This window comes from Mesoplodon densirostris, chromosome 6 (genome assembly GCF_025265405.1).
Source record: "Mesoplodon densirostris isolate mMesDen1 chromosome 6, mMesDen1 primary haplotype, whole genome shotgun sequence".
Lineage (NCBI taxonomy): Eukaryota > Metazoa > Chordata > Mammalia > Artiodactyla > Ziphiidae > Mesoplodon > Mesoplodon densirostris.
The window spans coordinates 2,408,881-2,424,927 of NC_082666.1; the positions used below are offsets into that span (position 1 = coordinate 2,408,881).

At 60.6% G+C, this 16,047-nt stretch overlaps 1 protein-coding gene across 1 annotated transcript in view; it reads right to left on the bottom strand.

Annotated features, from left to right (window-relative positions):
* Positions 1-6,785: 6,785 nt before the first annotated feature.
* Positions 6,786-16,047, bottom strand: part of SARDH (sarcosine dehydrogenase) — a 61,296-nt gene continuing 52,034 nt past the window's right edge. The window contains exons 17-20 of the mRNA XM_060101530.1: positions 13,114-13,276; positions 12,373-12,541; positions 9,343-9,478; positions 6,786-6,911 (exon numbers count right to left, since the gene is read on the bottom strand). Coding sequence (XP_059957513.1) covers positions 6,786-6,911; positions 9,343-9,478; positions 12,373-12,541; positions 13,114-13,276 — 594 coding nt within the window. The remainder of the gene's footprint in view (positions 6,912-9,342; positions 9,479-12,372; positions 12,542-13,113; positions 13,277-16,047) is intronic.

Sequence of the window (16,047 nt, forward strand, 5' to 3'; positions counted from 1 at the left end):
TTCTCCCCCGGGGGAGCCCCTGCATGGCTGAGAGGGTCCCGTGACAGCTCCCTGTTGACCCACCGAGGACTGGGTGGACCGAGACCCTTGCGCACCCTTTTGACGCAGCGTAAGGATAACCTCCCTCGGAGGTCTAGAGTCCGGTGCCCCGAAAGCCCTGCCATCTCGCTGGGAGGGGCCAGCCTCCTGGGACACGAGCCATGCCTGGCCACATCACCCAAGCTGGCCCCACATCCCCAGTGCCGGCTGATGGCGATCTGCGTGGGCACGTGACGGGTGAGAGCGCTGCTTCAACGTGTCCCTGCAGACTGGCTCACGTGTCGCAGTGGGCGTCTTCCCAGCTGACAGAGACAGGACAAGCCATTTAGCTAGTTAGGGACTTGCCTGGGGAAACTGCTCCACTGCAGGGTAAATAGATATTTTTTCCCACCTAAAGGGAAACCCTAACAGCACCTCTCACCACCACCAAAAGATGCAACAGCAAAGATCCAGGCAAGGATCTGGGCGCCGGCTCCTTGGGAAACGGAATTAATAGCCCGAGTCGCTTCTCTCTGAGGTGGGACAGGCAGCTGATGGAGCAAGCGGGCCCTGGAATCAGACCTGTGTTAGAAGTCCAGCCCCACCTCCCTGACCCTCGGTCTCCTCATCTGTAAAACGGGGCCAGTGCCATGCGGGTTACTGAGACAATAAAACTCATGCACAGGGCGGCACCCAGCGACGGCTAATACAGGGTGGTGCTGCCTGGCCAGGCACCCTGTCCTGGGCGGAGCAGAACATGCCTCATGCCTCCTGGGTCAGTCTTCACATTCCTCCCTCTTAACTGCCTCTGTTGAAGGCCAAGTTCAGTTCTTGGGTGGTTTCTGCCAGGAGTGACAGATTCAACTCTGTCCAGCCAGTTCAGCAAAACGCTGTACAGCCTCTAGGGGAGAGAGAGGGTGATGGATGGGCCTCTGAGTCCCCCGCCAGCCCCGCCTTACACCCCAACAGTCGTCCACTAAGCGCTGCCTCTCCTGCCAGCCACTTCATTACAGACGGGACGAACGGGCCCAGGCACCCTGCACGGCGTCGTATAAATCATGGCTTCCTGCGCCGTAAGTCACAGGCCGTGATGGCTATGAAACACCAGGCCTGACAGGCTGCAGGGCGGCCAGCCCTCTGTCATCCTTAGAGCCCCGGACGACAGCGGGGAGAGAGGCCCCTCCCCTCAGGGCGCAGCCCTTGGGAGGGCAGCTGGAGCTCACCCAGCCTCTGGCCCTGGTCTTCTGGCCCAAAAAGACCCCTTCCCTCTGATCATGCCCACCTGCCAGCCCAGACAGGGGTCCCAGTCAGCCCAGAGCTGTGGGACAGGGTTCAAGGTTGACCCCCAGGCCTCACACCCACCAAGCCCCTCCTGGCCCCATTGCTTTGTTCCCCGAACACACGGGACACACTTGTGGCACCCCAGCCTCCCCAAGGAGGGAGCTGAGGTTCACAGAGAAGCCCCTCCTCACCCAGGGCCCCTGGAGGATTAGTGGAGATCAGGAGTCACACCCAGTTCCAGAACCTTCCGCCACCCTCACTGACACCCTCTCCCCTTCACTCACTGTCGCTCTCAGGCTGCTCACTCTTTCCTCCTGGGCAGCCTGCGGTTCTCCCCCTATCCCGCCCAGATTATCGCACCTGTGTCACTGATAAGAGTACCTACCCTGGTTCTGTGCTAACCCTCCCACGAACCCACGACGGACTGTTTCTGCTCCCACGGACAGATGGGGAAACTCAGAGATCTAAAGCTAGGTGCTGAGGTCACCCAGAGTGAGCACAGGGCCAGCAAGTGACCCCGGGCCTGTGTGACTACAAAGCCTGGGCTTGCAACCTCCATTTCCTTGCTTAGGACCCAGGCACTGTCCCTGGGCCTTGTGGGGACTAAGCAAAGACAGCTGGGGCAAATGTTTACTACCTGAAAAGAGCCGGTCAGGGCAAGGCGCTACCTTGGCCAGGTCCCTCTGAGCACTGTCCAGGATCGCCCATCTTCTGAAGGATTGGGGCCGTGGAACGAGGGCGGTGAGGGTCCAGCAGCCTGGGTTCCCATCCCTCCCTCTGCTGTGTGGCCCTGGCCAAGTTACTTTCCTTCTCTGGGCCTCCATCTTCCCATCTGCCCATGGAGAAGGTTCCCCAGCCTCCTGGGGGCAAGAGCTGCTCGGGTGACATGCCCAGAGTCCCAGGCTGAGGTGTGCCCACGCATGCTCAGTGTTGAGAAGGCCTGGGGATGGGTGGTGGGGGCCATTCCCAGGCTGCAGGCTCCAATGGGAGCAGGTGTGCCTGCCTGAGCCAGTCCCAGGATACTCCAGGGCTATATTGCCCGGTGGCCATTAGGCTCATGTGGCTGTTTAAGCTTAATTTTAAATGAATTAAAATGATATGAGATAAAACATTTGGGTTCTCAGTCACACTGGCCACATTTCAAACACTCAGTAGCCACGTGTGGCCATGGCTACTGTATGCGCAGCCCAGGTATAGAGCATTTCCACCAAAGTGGAAAGTTCCACTGGGCTGCGCTGCACCATGGCTGGGTCCCAGACAGCACCAGCTTAGCTGAGCTGCCTGGGGTGGGAGCCATGTGCATCCTCACATCCCAGCCTCCCTCTTGACGGGCCCAGTGGCCTGGCTCTGGACAGAGCAGCTGGACCACCACAGGGGTGCAGGAATTGTCCACGGAGGCATTTTGGGCAGGACCAGTCTCCCAGGCTAAGGGTGGTCCCTCCTGCTTCGGAAGGTCCAGCCCCTTAGCCCCAGTGCAAAGCATCAGCAACTTCCTCCATTATGACCATCACAAGCCTCCAAAAGCCCAGTGGGGACAGGCTCAGGACGGAGATGCTTCGAGTCCCCCAACCGTCAAAGGCTCTCTCAGTCCCCGGCCCCCGGCCACCCATCCTGTGGTGCAGATGGAGAAACAGAGCCCAGGGGCACCTACTCTTCTCTGCTCCATTGCAGCGAAAAACAAAGCTTCTCATTATTGCAAAGAACCCCCGTTTCGTCCCCCTCCGACCCTTCCAAAATGCCCTGAAAACCACGCAGGGTCTCCCGGGGACACGCACGGCTCTATTTTCTCCCGTCTGTGTAGTCCCCCCACCCTCACCCACCCTCAAGCATACACTCCACATTTCCCTGCATTTTCAAGAGGTTCTTGGATGGAAGGCAGCCCACTGTGTCCCAAGAATCCCAGGCCAGAAACTTCTGTGTTCGTGGCAGATTCCTAATAAGGACTTGGGGAGCCTTCAGCGGAAGATTCTAGACTAGGTACCAGGAAGCCCTCCCCCTGTGCTGACATCAGGGCCCAGGAGGCCTTTGCCTCTGTGTGGGGACCCTCGTCCTCTGTGCCCTCCCCGGTCAGAAACCAAAGCTTTGCCCTGGGCTTCCATCCTGTCCCCTCCTCCTCTGGAGGTGAGAGGAGGGGTGGGGGGAGGGCTGGAGGGGGGAGGCGAGAGGAGACTGTTATTTAGGGTCCACGGAGGCAGTTGCTAGGAGATGCCTGGAGAGCTCACGGGAGAGGGGAGGGGCGGCCCAGGCGGAGTCCCGTGTGGGCGGCCGAGGGGCAGTCACCCCCAGGCCCGGCCTGGCCCACAGACCCCTAGGTCCAGCGTTTCAGGGGTTAGCGTGTTTGCAGCGGGGGCCTCGGGCGATGAGCCTTTAAACTGGGGAGACCGAAGAATAAAGCTGAGAGGGAACAAAGGCAAAAAACAGAACTGGCTCATGCTGGGGGTGCTCTGAGGCCTTCCAGCACTGCCATGGGCCCCTGAGCCCCTGGAGGGGCTGTCAGGTGAGGAAAACCGGCAGGCCGCCTGAAAGGCCGCCTGGCACCCCTGGCGACTGCACCCAGCCCCGTGGCCATGCTCGGCGAGGCCCCTCCCGGCCACAGCGTCCACGCCTCCCCACGGCCCACTGGATGCCCCATTGTCTCCTGCTCGTGTAGTGGGGCAAGGACCCTGGGAGGAGTGAGGGTCTTGCCAGGGTCCCAGGGATTCCACCTGGTGGACCGTCTTCAAGCTCACTCTGCGTGACCCTGGGCCACATGGCTCAGTGCCTTCCTCTCCAGCAGTGACCTGGGCGGGTCGTTCTGGCCGCCCAAGGGAAGCACTTTGTTCCACGGGGTGTGGATGAGCTGAGCGCTCGGCCCATCCAGGCCAGATGGCGCTTCTGTCGGGCAGGGAGGGTCCCCGGCAGGCAGAAGCTCCACCAGGGTGTCCTTGAGCGGAGGCAGGGAGAGGGAGCCCAGGGCCTGTGCCCCCACTGCCCCCTTGCAGATGGGGTGGCTGAAGCCCAGATGGGTAAACACGGCCCAGGCCACGTGGCAGGCCAGGCTCACCCCAGGACCTCAGCACGTGACGGGCTCGTCGTCCACAATCACTCAAATGTATCCCTACCTCCTCTCCTTTGCCGAAGGCTTTTGTGGCCCCTCTTACCAGCTCTTCTGGAGGGAGGTGGGCCCCATGCCAGCTCCGTGTATATGAGGTGTCTGGGAATTGAGCGGGCTGCGAGTTGCCTGGGGATTCCACTGCCAGGGCCCTTGGTCCTCACTGAGGAAAGGGGCACCTTGTTCCCGCCAGCCACGCAAAGACCAGAGGCGGGGTGCCAGCGGCTCTGATGCAAATGCCCTTGCTGGGTGCAGGGGTCTGGGCCCGCTGTGGTCCCTAACAACTTGCCAGGCTGACAGACAGGAGCTAGTGAGAGAGTCAGGGCCTTCACCATCCTGGGCTCCTGCGGGAGGCTCAGAGCTCCCAGGAAGGCTGGAGCCACGTGCAGGTTGAGTCTGAGGGCATGGGGGCGTGGGGGGGGCACCCTTCTCCTGTGTCTTGATATCCAGCCAAGCTCAGTACTCAGAGCCACGGTGGGGGCCACAGTGCTCATTCTGTCTAGAAAAGCCTTCCAAAATAGATGCAACAGGGTGTGTCCGGAATGGGATTAGGAAGGACGGGCTGAGGTCACTGGCTCCGAGGGAAGGGTGATGTGTTCTGGCCCTGAGCGACCGGGCAGCCTGCGGAGGGCCAGGCCGTGGCCTAGACCTTCCCGAGCTGCAGGATCAAGCAGGTGAGCTGGGGGGCGGCCCGTGACAGCCCCTCTCGTGTCGGTGACCCAGTGCCCTTTCCAGAGGGGCCAGAGCCATTTCTCCCCAGCAGAGGAACAAACACAAACAGGGAAGGCGAGAGTGAACGTTTGTGTCTCCAGGTTCAAGCCCTGGGGCAGGAGTCGGGCTGGAACCTGGGCCTGACCTCCCTCGTCCCAGGCCTCCCCCCAAGGACGGCTGTGGAATGTACACATGCACAGGCCCCGTCCAGAGGTCCATGGCCAAACCACAGGGCCCGGGGAAGCAGCCCAGGCCATCTGGGAAGCCAGCTACCCTCCTCTCCTCCGCTGGCCCTACGGGGTCCACTCGGGTTTCCCCAGGCCCGTCTGTGAGCAGGCGGGGGGCTGCAGACGTTCCTTTGCCTGAGGCTTGGGAAAGACAGAGGTCCCCACCCCCCAGCTTGCAGTCTGGTGAGGGGGCCAAATTATCTCTACAAAGGTCATCCGAAACCCAAACGTCTTCCCATGGCCTTGACTTTATTAGCCTGACCTGTTCCGACCCCGTCTGCAGTGGGGCTGAGTGGTGTGTGCGCCTCTGAAAGCAGCCTGGGCCCTCCAGGGACTGCCTGCACCTCAGTCACCGCGTGGCTTCCTGCCTGTGTCTGCGGGAGCCTCGTCCTCCCTGTCCCCTGGGCATCTGCCACCCCTGCTCCCCACGGGGCCGGGCTCGCTGGGGCACAGCAGCATGGTGCAGCTTTGTGGCAGCTGCCTGGGCCCTGGGCTGGCCCCCATCCTGGCAGGGAGGCAGGGTGGCAGGGTTCCTCCTGATGCACGGAGGACAGTTCTGGAAGCACCACGAAGGGAGCAGGGGACTCACCCCCTTTCAGGGGCCTGTATGAGGCCCATCCCCAGGGGGCCGGAAGAGTGGGAGACCAGGACCAGAGCTCAGTCCTAATCAAAGAGTAAGGACAGGAGGCACCCACCCAGCAGGAGGATTCTGCCAGGTTCTCACCCAGCAGCATGCCTTCCTCTCCAGACCTAGACAGCGAGGGCCTCTCGGGGAAACCAAGCCAGGAGAGGGAGCTTCTGCACAGATGAGGGTGGGTGCTGATCTGAGACCCCTCCCAGCCCCTGCTTCTGGCACCGCTTTCAGGGCTGGGAACTCTCAGAAGGCTTTCCCGTGTGAAGAACTGAGAGGTCAAGGCAGGAAGAGCTTGCTTTCTGGACCCACCCCCCACCCTTCCTGGGATCTGGGAACCAGACCATTCTGCTAACCCTGACCTCAGGGACCATGCCAGTCTGGCACACACACTCTCTGCCTTCCCTACTGCGCCTGAGGCAGACAGTACTAATCAATCCCCACACTGTCCCCAGTTCCAGACACACCTTACAACTCTCCAAGGCTGCCTCAGGGATAGGAACCCAGGGTAAAGCTCCCTGCCTCCCTGCTTTGACACGGGCCTTATCGAGTGTTTCCTAAGCGCTTTCGCAGAAGCTCTCAAGGGCTACAGGCGTGGTCCCTGAGCCTAAGGGGTTATGGGTGGCTTTTTTAGGGTGTGGGTAAACTCGAGACCACCCTTTGGTCAGTGACCACAGAACGGGCCTTCTGGGTCCTCTTTCCACCCTCTCAGTTTGCATCTGTTTGGGGGGGATGGTTCGCAGGCCTCGGCTGAGGGCAGGGGGAGCCCAAGCTCTGGCCAGGGTCCGCTGGCCTCCGGACCGGCTGAGGCCCTGCCCCCGGCCCCTCAGTAGATTCCCTTCATCCTCTTGTTGTCGGGATCGAAGGGAGACTTGAGGTGAGCCTGGGCCGGGTAGGTCACCCCCATCCTCTCCAGGGCGTACTCTCCACTCTTCACGAAGTCCAGCGAGACCTAGTAGCCGAAGAGGAGGGGCCTCGGTCACTCGTCACCCAGTGGGTGCTGGGCTCACGCTACCTGCCTCTTGGGACGGGGCCAGCTGTCTCGGCCTCACGTCCCTCCTGCGGGCAAACCCATCGCCGTGCTGAGGGTCTTCCCTGAGCCGAGGAGCTGCCCTGAGCAGGTAGATTCCGTGTCCCTGCGTGCCCGAGCTGGATTTGACCACCTGGGGTCCAGCAGAGCTGGGTCTGGCAGTCAGTGAGATTTCTCCCGCAGGGCAGCACCCCTCCACCCTGGAACTGCAGGTCCCTGGGAACCAGAGCATGACCTGGACACGCAGGGCAGTGGCGGGCAGAGGCGGGGTGGGCTGGCCCAGCGCGGGATCCTGTTCTCCTGGTGCAGAGAATACACCCAGGGCCGGGCCTCGTGGAGGGGTTCTGCTCGGGTCGTTAAATGACCTCTCTCGGCAGCTCAGGGTTGGATGGAAAAAATACCCCAAACAGACGAGGCTTTTTACGTGACTGCAGTGTTGGAATGAAGCGGCTTCTAGACCAGGCTTCTGAGCCGTGGTGGGCACTGGCCGGGCTCAAAGCTCCACGCTGCCCGCACTGGGCCCAGAGGCAGGTGGCAGAGACCACTGGTGCCTTCAGACATCTGAAGGACTGGCTTGCCCAGAGCTGGGGCGTAGTCCTTACTAATAAACACCCCGGAGGCCACCAATTCTGCCCCCACGTCCAGAGCCTTTCCTTTCAAGGGCAGTTTTCCTATTTTACAAAGGAGTCTTGGTTACCCTGCTGCTGTGCTGGTAAATGTTTAACAACCAGCTCTCAAGGGAGGGGAAAGGGTTGGGGGATGGGGGAGGCCTGATTGTGGCATTTGCCCATTTCCATGGTATAAACACACTGGACATCCCTGATGGCGGGGTTGGGAAGAGGTGGACACAGTTGGCTCTTACAAGCCAGCCTGAGCCGGCCCTGGCCCTGCACTGGTCAAACCCGGGTACCCTGGGCCACCTGTCTGGGTAGGTATAAGTGTTCCTTCCTCGGTCACGTTAATTAGAAAGCCAACCTGACCAAGCAGAAAAAGCAAGAACTATTGTTCTTTGAAAGAAGAGGTGACTAGGCCTGCACCCACCCCTACCCTTGCATGGGGCAAATGGACACAGAGCTTCAGCTGGGACCCAGGGCTCCATATCTGGGGTGTCAGAGAGTCCTTTGTCACCGCAAAACGTCATCACCAGCCATGGCAAGCCCTTCATCACAACTGTGCTTATTAAGGCTCCACTCAGAGCAAAGATCTTTAGACAGCCCTGTGAGGCAGGTGGGAATAATGTCCCCATTTTACAGATGAGGAAACCGAGACTCAGAGAGATGCCCTTGTCCAAGGTCGCCAGTCCAGTCCAGGGCAGAGCGCCAAAGCTACTGAGGCCGAGCCTGTGTCCTGAGCCTCCCAGCCCACTGCGGATGCAGCCTGCTCAGACACCACCGCAGCCTGGCCCCTCCCCGCTTGGGTCTGCCAGCAGGCCTGGCCCACCCCTGCACCTCTGCCAGGGCTGGTCTGACTCTCTTCTCCTGCCCGCTCCATGCTGCTGCTTCCAAGTACCTCCCCCAACCTGGAGCCTCAGTGGGGGGAGGTGGGGGGCTGCAGCCCAGAGACTGTCAGGGCAGGGGAGGCCGGAAGGCCCAGCTGGATGGGCATCCCTGCCCTGACGTCAGAGCCTCTTGGGGCCTCTTTCTCTGCCGTCAGGGGGCTGGTGCACGACTCCAGGGAAGCAAGCAGGTGAAGCCATAAAGGTGCCACCGATGACAATGAGCTCGCCCCACCACTCGCGTCACACCACCCAGCCAGCCCGGCATGAGCTTCGCACCCCTCCCGGGGCTCAGACCCCTGGGGGCCCTCTACGGGCCCTGCCTCTGCCCTCACTCCCCCGCCAGTACGGACGGCGGCATCCGTGCTCGGTGGGGGATTATTTGGGTTTACAAATGATTGTTTGGGCAATATGTTTAGATTTTCTCCACCCAGAACAAGCTGCCCCTTCTGTCTCATTGCCAAGTTTCCCAAATGTGACTGCGCGCGTGTGTCTGTGTGCACGTGTGCCAGTACGTGTGCGCACATGCGGGTATATGCGTGTGTACACTGATGTGTGTGCACACAACCATTTGCACGCACACGGGGTCTCCAGCTCCAGGGAGCAGCGGGCATTAGTCCGGCCCAGAGCCTCTTCCTGACCAGGAGAAGCTTGGAGCTTCCAAAATCAGATTCTTTCAGAGAGAAAATCTGGAAGGAGCTCCGACTCTGCCCAGGGACACAGCCCCATCAGTCAGTCACCTCACTGTGCTCTGGTCCCCTGCACGCCCAGCACACTCAAGGTGCGGGGCAGGGGTGCTGGTGTGGAGCCTGAGAGGACCCGGGGCTCCCGGTGGCAGTGCTGGGGAGTGGGACTCACCGGCCCGCCGCTGGGGTCCCGGATGTAGCCATAGGCCAGAGTCTTGTCGATGGTGAACCCAAAGTCGGCCCTCCGGACGTGGCCCACCACCTGGCCGTTTCTCCAGATGGCCTCCAGGCCGAACATGGGCACTTTCCTGGAAGAAGCAATAGACGGCTGGGACCCCAGAGCCCCCGGAGGGGAAACTCCCATGCTTTGCCTGGTCGAGGAGAGAGGGGCCGCGCCCGCCAGACCACGGGCTCCACGCCGCAGGGCTGGTCTGCTATGAGCCCCTGTGCCCAGCGCCGGGCCCCCGGGGATGCCATGGCACAGGATCCGAGCAAATAAATGAATGAACAGAAAACACCAAAAACAGGATCTGACTTTCGTGTCTCTAGGGACAGGCCCCACAGATTTGGAAGAGGCCCATCTTGAGATTTCTTTTCCATTTGACTTCTGATCAGTTTAAAACTGTCATACGGGGCTTCCCTGGTGGCACAGTGGTTGGAGTCCGCCTGCCGATGCAGGAGACACGGGTTCGTGCCCCGGTCCGGGAAGATCCTACATGCAGCGTAGCGGCTGGGCCCGTGAGCCATGGCCGCTGAGCCTGCGCGTCCGGAGCCTGTGCTCCACAACGGGAGAGGCCACAACAGTGAGAGGCCTGCGTACCGCAAAAAAAAAAAAAATTAATAATAATAATAATATTTTAAAAAACTGTCCTATGACTTGTTTTACTCTGATGGGTCTCCTTTTTCTACAGTGCGCTGCATCATCTATTAAAAGTGCTTTTCTGGGCCTCCCTGGTGGCGCAAGTGGTTGAGAGTCCGCCTGCCGATGCAGGGGATATGGGTTCGTGCCCCGGTCTGGGAGGATCCCATATGCCGCGGAGCGGCTGGGCCCGTGAGCCATGGCCGCTGAGCCTGCGCGTCCGGAGCCTGTGCTCCGCAACGGGAGGGGCCACAACAGTGAGAGGCCCGCATACCGCAAAAAAAAAAAAAAAAAAAAAAGTGCTTTTCTGTATACATAAGGTACAACGCTCGCTGTAAAAGTTTTGAAACTTCAAACTAGAAAACCAAGAGAAGATTAAACTACAGTCACAGAAACGCCAGCACCGGATCGTCTGGTGCAGATCTTGGCAGACGTGCCCCTCCTGTGAATTGCACCTGCGAGGACTGTGCTGGGCCCTGGGGAGGCAGCAAGTGCCGCATGGCCCCGTGGGTCCCCGGGGCGGGTGCTGAGGACCATGCCCGGCGGCGAGTGGGGCACAGCTGGGCCTAGTTACGGTAACTGGAACTGGGTGAACCCTACACTGAGGAAAAGAGCCTGCACAGGGTCTGGGGTGCTGCCCAGTTCAGAGACCAGGAGGAAAAGGTCTGGGCCCCACGGGTCCAGTGGATGAAGGTGGGATGGAAGGAGGCTTTGTAAGCACGTTCTTATCTCCTTTGGTCTCACCCAGTCCTACTGGGGCGCCACGTCCATGGGAGGGGACAGCCTCAGAGAGGCCACCTGCCTCGCCCAGGGCCCCAGAGCAAAAGCAGCGGGAGTTCTCTGTGACTCCCCAGCTGGCGCCCGGGCCGGGTCTCTCCTCAGGCCTGGGACCGGCCAGGCCACGGCATTGGGTGGATTCTGCAGCCCGGCAGGGAACCCACAAGTGGGGAGAGCCAGGCTGTGGCCGGTGCTGTCTGAAGTTGCGGGCGCTTCCTGGAGGGCCAGGCAGCAGAAGGCCTCGGCGGACCCCTGCTCTATCTGCACCCCAAACCAGACCTGAGCTGCTCCCCGGGAGATGGACAAGGAATCAGGCGGAGAGGCGGCCTGATGGGAACCCAGGGAGAAGCCGCAGGACGATGACAACCCCCAGCTCCGCTCTCTCTCCGCCCCCCTCCCCTGGGCACTCTCAACACTTGCTCTGAAGGTTCCAAATCTGGGAGAAGTGGCACCCTTGACGGCTGGCTGTCAGCTCCAAATCAACGAAGCCCAGAGACGCCCGCCGCCCTGGAGACGGTTGCTATTCAGACTCCGTGTCACACCATCTATGTCTTCCAGCGCCAGCACCCGGGACCCAGGGACAATGTGGGCTCAGCTCCGAGCACGTAAGGGCGACACGCTCAAAAGCTGCCCTGGGGGAGGGGGAGGAGAAGGGATCAGGCCCCTCCACAGGGCTCTCCTTCCGCCTCTGCCACGTGCCCGGGCGAGAGCCACTCTGTCCCTTGGCCCCCACGGTCTCCATCTGTAAGTGGGGCTGGTGGCCCCAGCCTGGCCCTTCCCCCAACGGTCCCCCCTCCCGGGCTGTGGGGAGGCTCTAATGAGGACACAGTGGGACGTGGCAGCACCGTGACGGGCAGCCAGCTCGAGGCCCGCGGTCTGGAGCCTCCCACAGAGCTGGCTTGGGGTGGCAGGGCCTTTCACTTTTTTTTTTTTTTTTTTTTTTTTTTTGCGGTACACGGACCTCTCACTGCTGTGGCCTCTCCTGTTGTGGAGCACAGGCTCCAGACATGCAGGCTCAGTGGCCATGGCTCACGGGCCCAGCCGCTCCGCAGCATGTGGGATCTTCCTGGACCGGGGCACGAACCCATGTCCCCTGCATCGGCAGGCGGACTCTCAACCACTGCGCCACCAGGGAAGCCCAGGGCCTTTCACTTTTAAAGTCTGTGTTTGAGGGAATTCCCTGGTGGTCCAGTGGTTAGGACTCTGCGAACTCACTGCCGAGGGCGTGGGTTCAATCCCTGGTTGGGGAACTAAGACACTGCTAGTGCATGGCGTGGCCAAAATAAAATAAAATAAAATCTGCGTCTGATGAGCGCCGCCCTCTTTACTCCCTGCTGACCAGCACCCTGCCCGGCCCTGGCGGGATCTGAGTTTGCAGCGTTGGCTCCGGAGTCAAGCCCGGCATGGACCCAGCCTCCTCACCTGTAATGGGGCTGCGGTGGGAGTTCTGGGAGAGGGTGCCTGGCCCGTGGGGAGCGTCACACCAGGCAGCTCGAGGGGAGGAACCCAGAAGCCTGCTTGTCTGCAGCAGTCACTTCTGGCAGCCCTGGCCCCAGGGGTACTCACTCGTCCACGGTGAAGCCCACCAGGCGCCGGCAGAGGCCCTTGGCCCGCTGCTTCTCCAGGGCCTCGCGCCCCAGGAAGGGGATGGCAGACTTGAGCTTGCAGGTGAAGGCCAAACCCGCTTCCAGGGGGCTGTCGTCGGGCCGCAGGTCGGCGTGCCAGTGCCGGTAGCCTGGGTGGGGAGACGACGGGGTCAGCGCCAGAAGAGGCAGACACACGCCCTTTGCAAGACGCACGTGGGCGCCCGCGCCAGCCCACATGCCCACCCTAGAAACTCCGTGACCTGGGCCTCCCGGGGCGGGGGGCATCCTCGATCGTAGTAGGTCCCCTGGACGAGCCCCCATCGGCACTGCGGCACCTGTGCCGTCAGGCTGGGGGCCCTGGGGAGGGGGCTGTGAGGGGCAGCACTGAGGGCCCCTTCCTGCTCCGAAGTTCTCCAGCTCTCTCTGGGAAACTTGGTGCTACATCCAAATCCAGCTCTGGCCCCCGCCCGCCCCTACCTAGGAGAGCACCCCTGCCCTCAAGAGTGCTGGTGTCAAGAGATGCCAGCATCATCCCCGGGCCTGCGTGGAGGACCCGGTTCGTGGGCAGCAAAGGGGATTTGGGGAGACGGCAAAGGTTGGGGGAAGGGGGAGCACAGTGGGCCTGGAAGGATCACGGGGCCAGAGGTGGGGGTAACAGCCTCTCTGCCTCCAGTGAACGTGGCTCAGGCAGCCCACCGTGGTGTCCAGACCCGGCACACACCTTTCTCGATGCTCAGGGAGTCGATGGCCCGGTACCCGGCATTGACGAGGCCGTGCTTGGCCCCTGCTGCCACCACAGCCTGGTATACGGGCAGGCAGGACGACCTCGGGATGTGCAGCTCCCAGCCCAGCTCCCCAACGAAGGACAGCCTCATGGCCCGGACCTGGGGGACAAGTCACAGCTCAGACGTGGGCCAGGGTCAGACGACTGAGTCAAGGTCCAGCCACCACTTACTGGTGGACACTTCCTACCGTCATCATTATTAGCCGGCCGTGGGCCCAGGCCACTGGCCTCTGGCCCCAAGAAATGGGGGGTCCTGAGGAGAGGCCTCAGGAGCACTCTGGAAATGTTTTTGTTTTTTTAAATAAGTTGATTGATTGATTGATTTTTGGCTGCGTTGGGTCTTTGTTACTGCGCACGGGCTTTCTCTAGTTGCGGCGAGCGGGGGCTACTCTTCTTTGCGGTGCACGGGCTTCTCATTGCTGTGGCTTCTCTTGTTGCAGAGCACGGGCTCTAGGCGCGCGGGCTTCAGTAGTTGTGGCACGCAGGCTCAGTAGCTGTGGCTCGCAGGCTCTACAGCACAGGCTCAGTAGCTGAGGCGCATGGGCCTAGCTGTTCCGTGGCACGTGGGATCTGCCCGGACCAGGGCTCAAACCCATGTCCCCTGCATTGGCAGGTGGATTCTTAACCACTGCGCCACCAGGGAAGTCCCTGGAAATCTTTAAAAGGAAGGGGTGTCGTTGTTGGGGGTGGGAGAAAGTGGACATGTGGTTCCCAGGCCACAGCTCTTCTCCTAAGTGACTGCAGGAATGCCCTTGGGCCTCTGTAACCAATGACTACAAACCCGGGGACTTAAAACCACAGAAATGTGCTCTCTCCCCGTTCTGGAGGCCCGAAGTCCAAAAGCAAGGTGTGGGCAGGGCCACGCTCCCTCTGGAGGCCCCAGGCGCTCCTGGCTGCGTCATCCCGACCTCGGGCTCATTCTCCTCTGTGTCTGTGTCTCCTGGTCTCCATCAGGATACTTGCCGTTGGGATGAGCCCCACACTAAGCCAGGATGGTCTCATCCTGAGATCCTTTGCCTTAATCACAACTGCAGAGACCCTATTTCCAAGGTCCCATTCCCAGGTCCGGGGTGGGGACATAGATGTCTCTTTTGGGGGCCACCATTCAATCACCGCAGTGACTTGGGCAAGCCTCTTGGCCTCCCTTTGGCCTCGATTTCCCTGTCTATAAGTGGGGTCAGGGGCCTGGCTTTGTCTGTCTTAGGAAGCTCTGGTGTGGGTCCACGAAGAAGAATGGTGAGTCAGCCGCACGGCTCGTGAGCTGCGGTGGATGCAATTGGCGGGTTGAGAGGCGTCGAGGGGGAACAGCCGGGCATTGGGCGAGTATCCTGATCGCCCCCTGGTCTCGTGGGCCTCGGTCAAGTGCTGGGATCTGAAGACAGACACAGGCTCTGCCCCCCAGGCCTCGAATCTTAGAAGGACTTAGCCAGAAGCCCAAGACAGCTTTACGGCTACCAGGCCCTGGGTGGGCACATGCTGGGGAGCAAGGACTCTGCTGGGAGGGACGGACCAGGCTGGAATCTTGAGCAGAGTTTGCTGTCTCGGATGGGCTTGCCAGGCAAGTGGAAGCTGGAGCAGATTTGGGAGGGCGGGAACAGGAGAGAAAGGCCAGCTGGTGGGGCTGGAAGGGCCTTGTCATCCGGCTGCGGACATTTGACTGTGAAAGCCACTGTCGAGGGTTGGGTCCCACAGGCCAGGAAAGGGACCATGGGCCCCCAAACTCCACGGAAGTGACAGTGCTGTTTATGGAGTGTCCACGGGCAAAGCACTTCATCGGACGCTTCTCACCCCACGCGGTGATGGGGACCGCTGTGAAAAACATCCTGGGGATGATACAGAAACAGGGTCTCCCTGCTTGGCCTGAGCACACACAGCACTGACGTGGGGACAGCTGGTCTCTGGGCATGTGTGTCCCTCACCACTGTGTACTGGCCCAGCAGCCACATGGAGGCCACAACCAGGATGGGGGGATGCCTGGCCCGGTAGCCTGACTTTTCCTGCACGGCTGGTTTGGTGGCACGTCACTCACACATCCAGCACCTGGCGGCTGCTTCCAGCCTTCGGGCAAATACTTGAACCCTCAACGTCCCCATGTGCAAGGCCCAAGCATGGGACTGTCCAGCTCACAAAAGGGACAGGGAGGGTGCAGCAAGTCACAGAGCTCATGGAGACGGAGGACCTGATCCCATTACTGCTGTGAGCCCAAAGGGCTGCCCAGTGCAGCTCCTGCCAGGATTATATCTGAGCAGAAGGAGAGTGGGGGCCACTCTGCCGACCACGGAACCAGCGCCTTATAAATCTGACACTTCAATCACACTGCCACCGAGGGGCTGGATTTGGGAAGTTTTGAAAGAGCACAAATTTGCTCTGAGTTGCCATTTGCCCGGGCCTCTCAAAAAACTCAAAATTGACACAGAAAATGTACTGTTGACATTTCCCTGCTCCCCTGCCTTGTCAACGGGCTTCTAATTTTAGACAGCCCACGGAGGAGCTCAGGGCTCAAAGCCAATCTCATTTTGAACAGGAAAAAAATCATTTTTAAAGCTCACCACCCATTCACGGCCCCAGGATCACCGGTCTTATCAGACATACAGCCCCCCAGTTAAGTCAGGCTCTTGAATGAATTCACGGGTGGGATGGAGCTACCCCCAGCCCCTTCCCCAGCTCCCAGGAGCCCGGCGAGGCCAGGAGGCTGGCTGGTCTCCATCACACCCCAGCACACAGACGGGCTGAATTAATACTTCCTGAGTGAAGGGGGAAAACAGGCACAGATGGACAGGCCTGTGCTTTCTGGCAAAGTGAGGGGAAGGGTTTGGGGATTCCTAGGTGACTTTCTAAGTTGCCAGCATCATTGGTTCTTGAGACATCTTG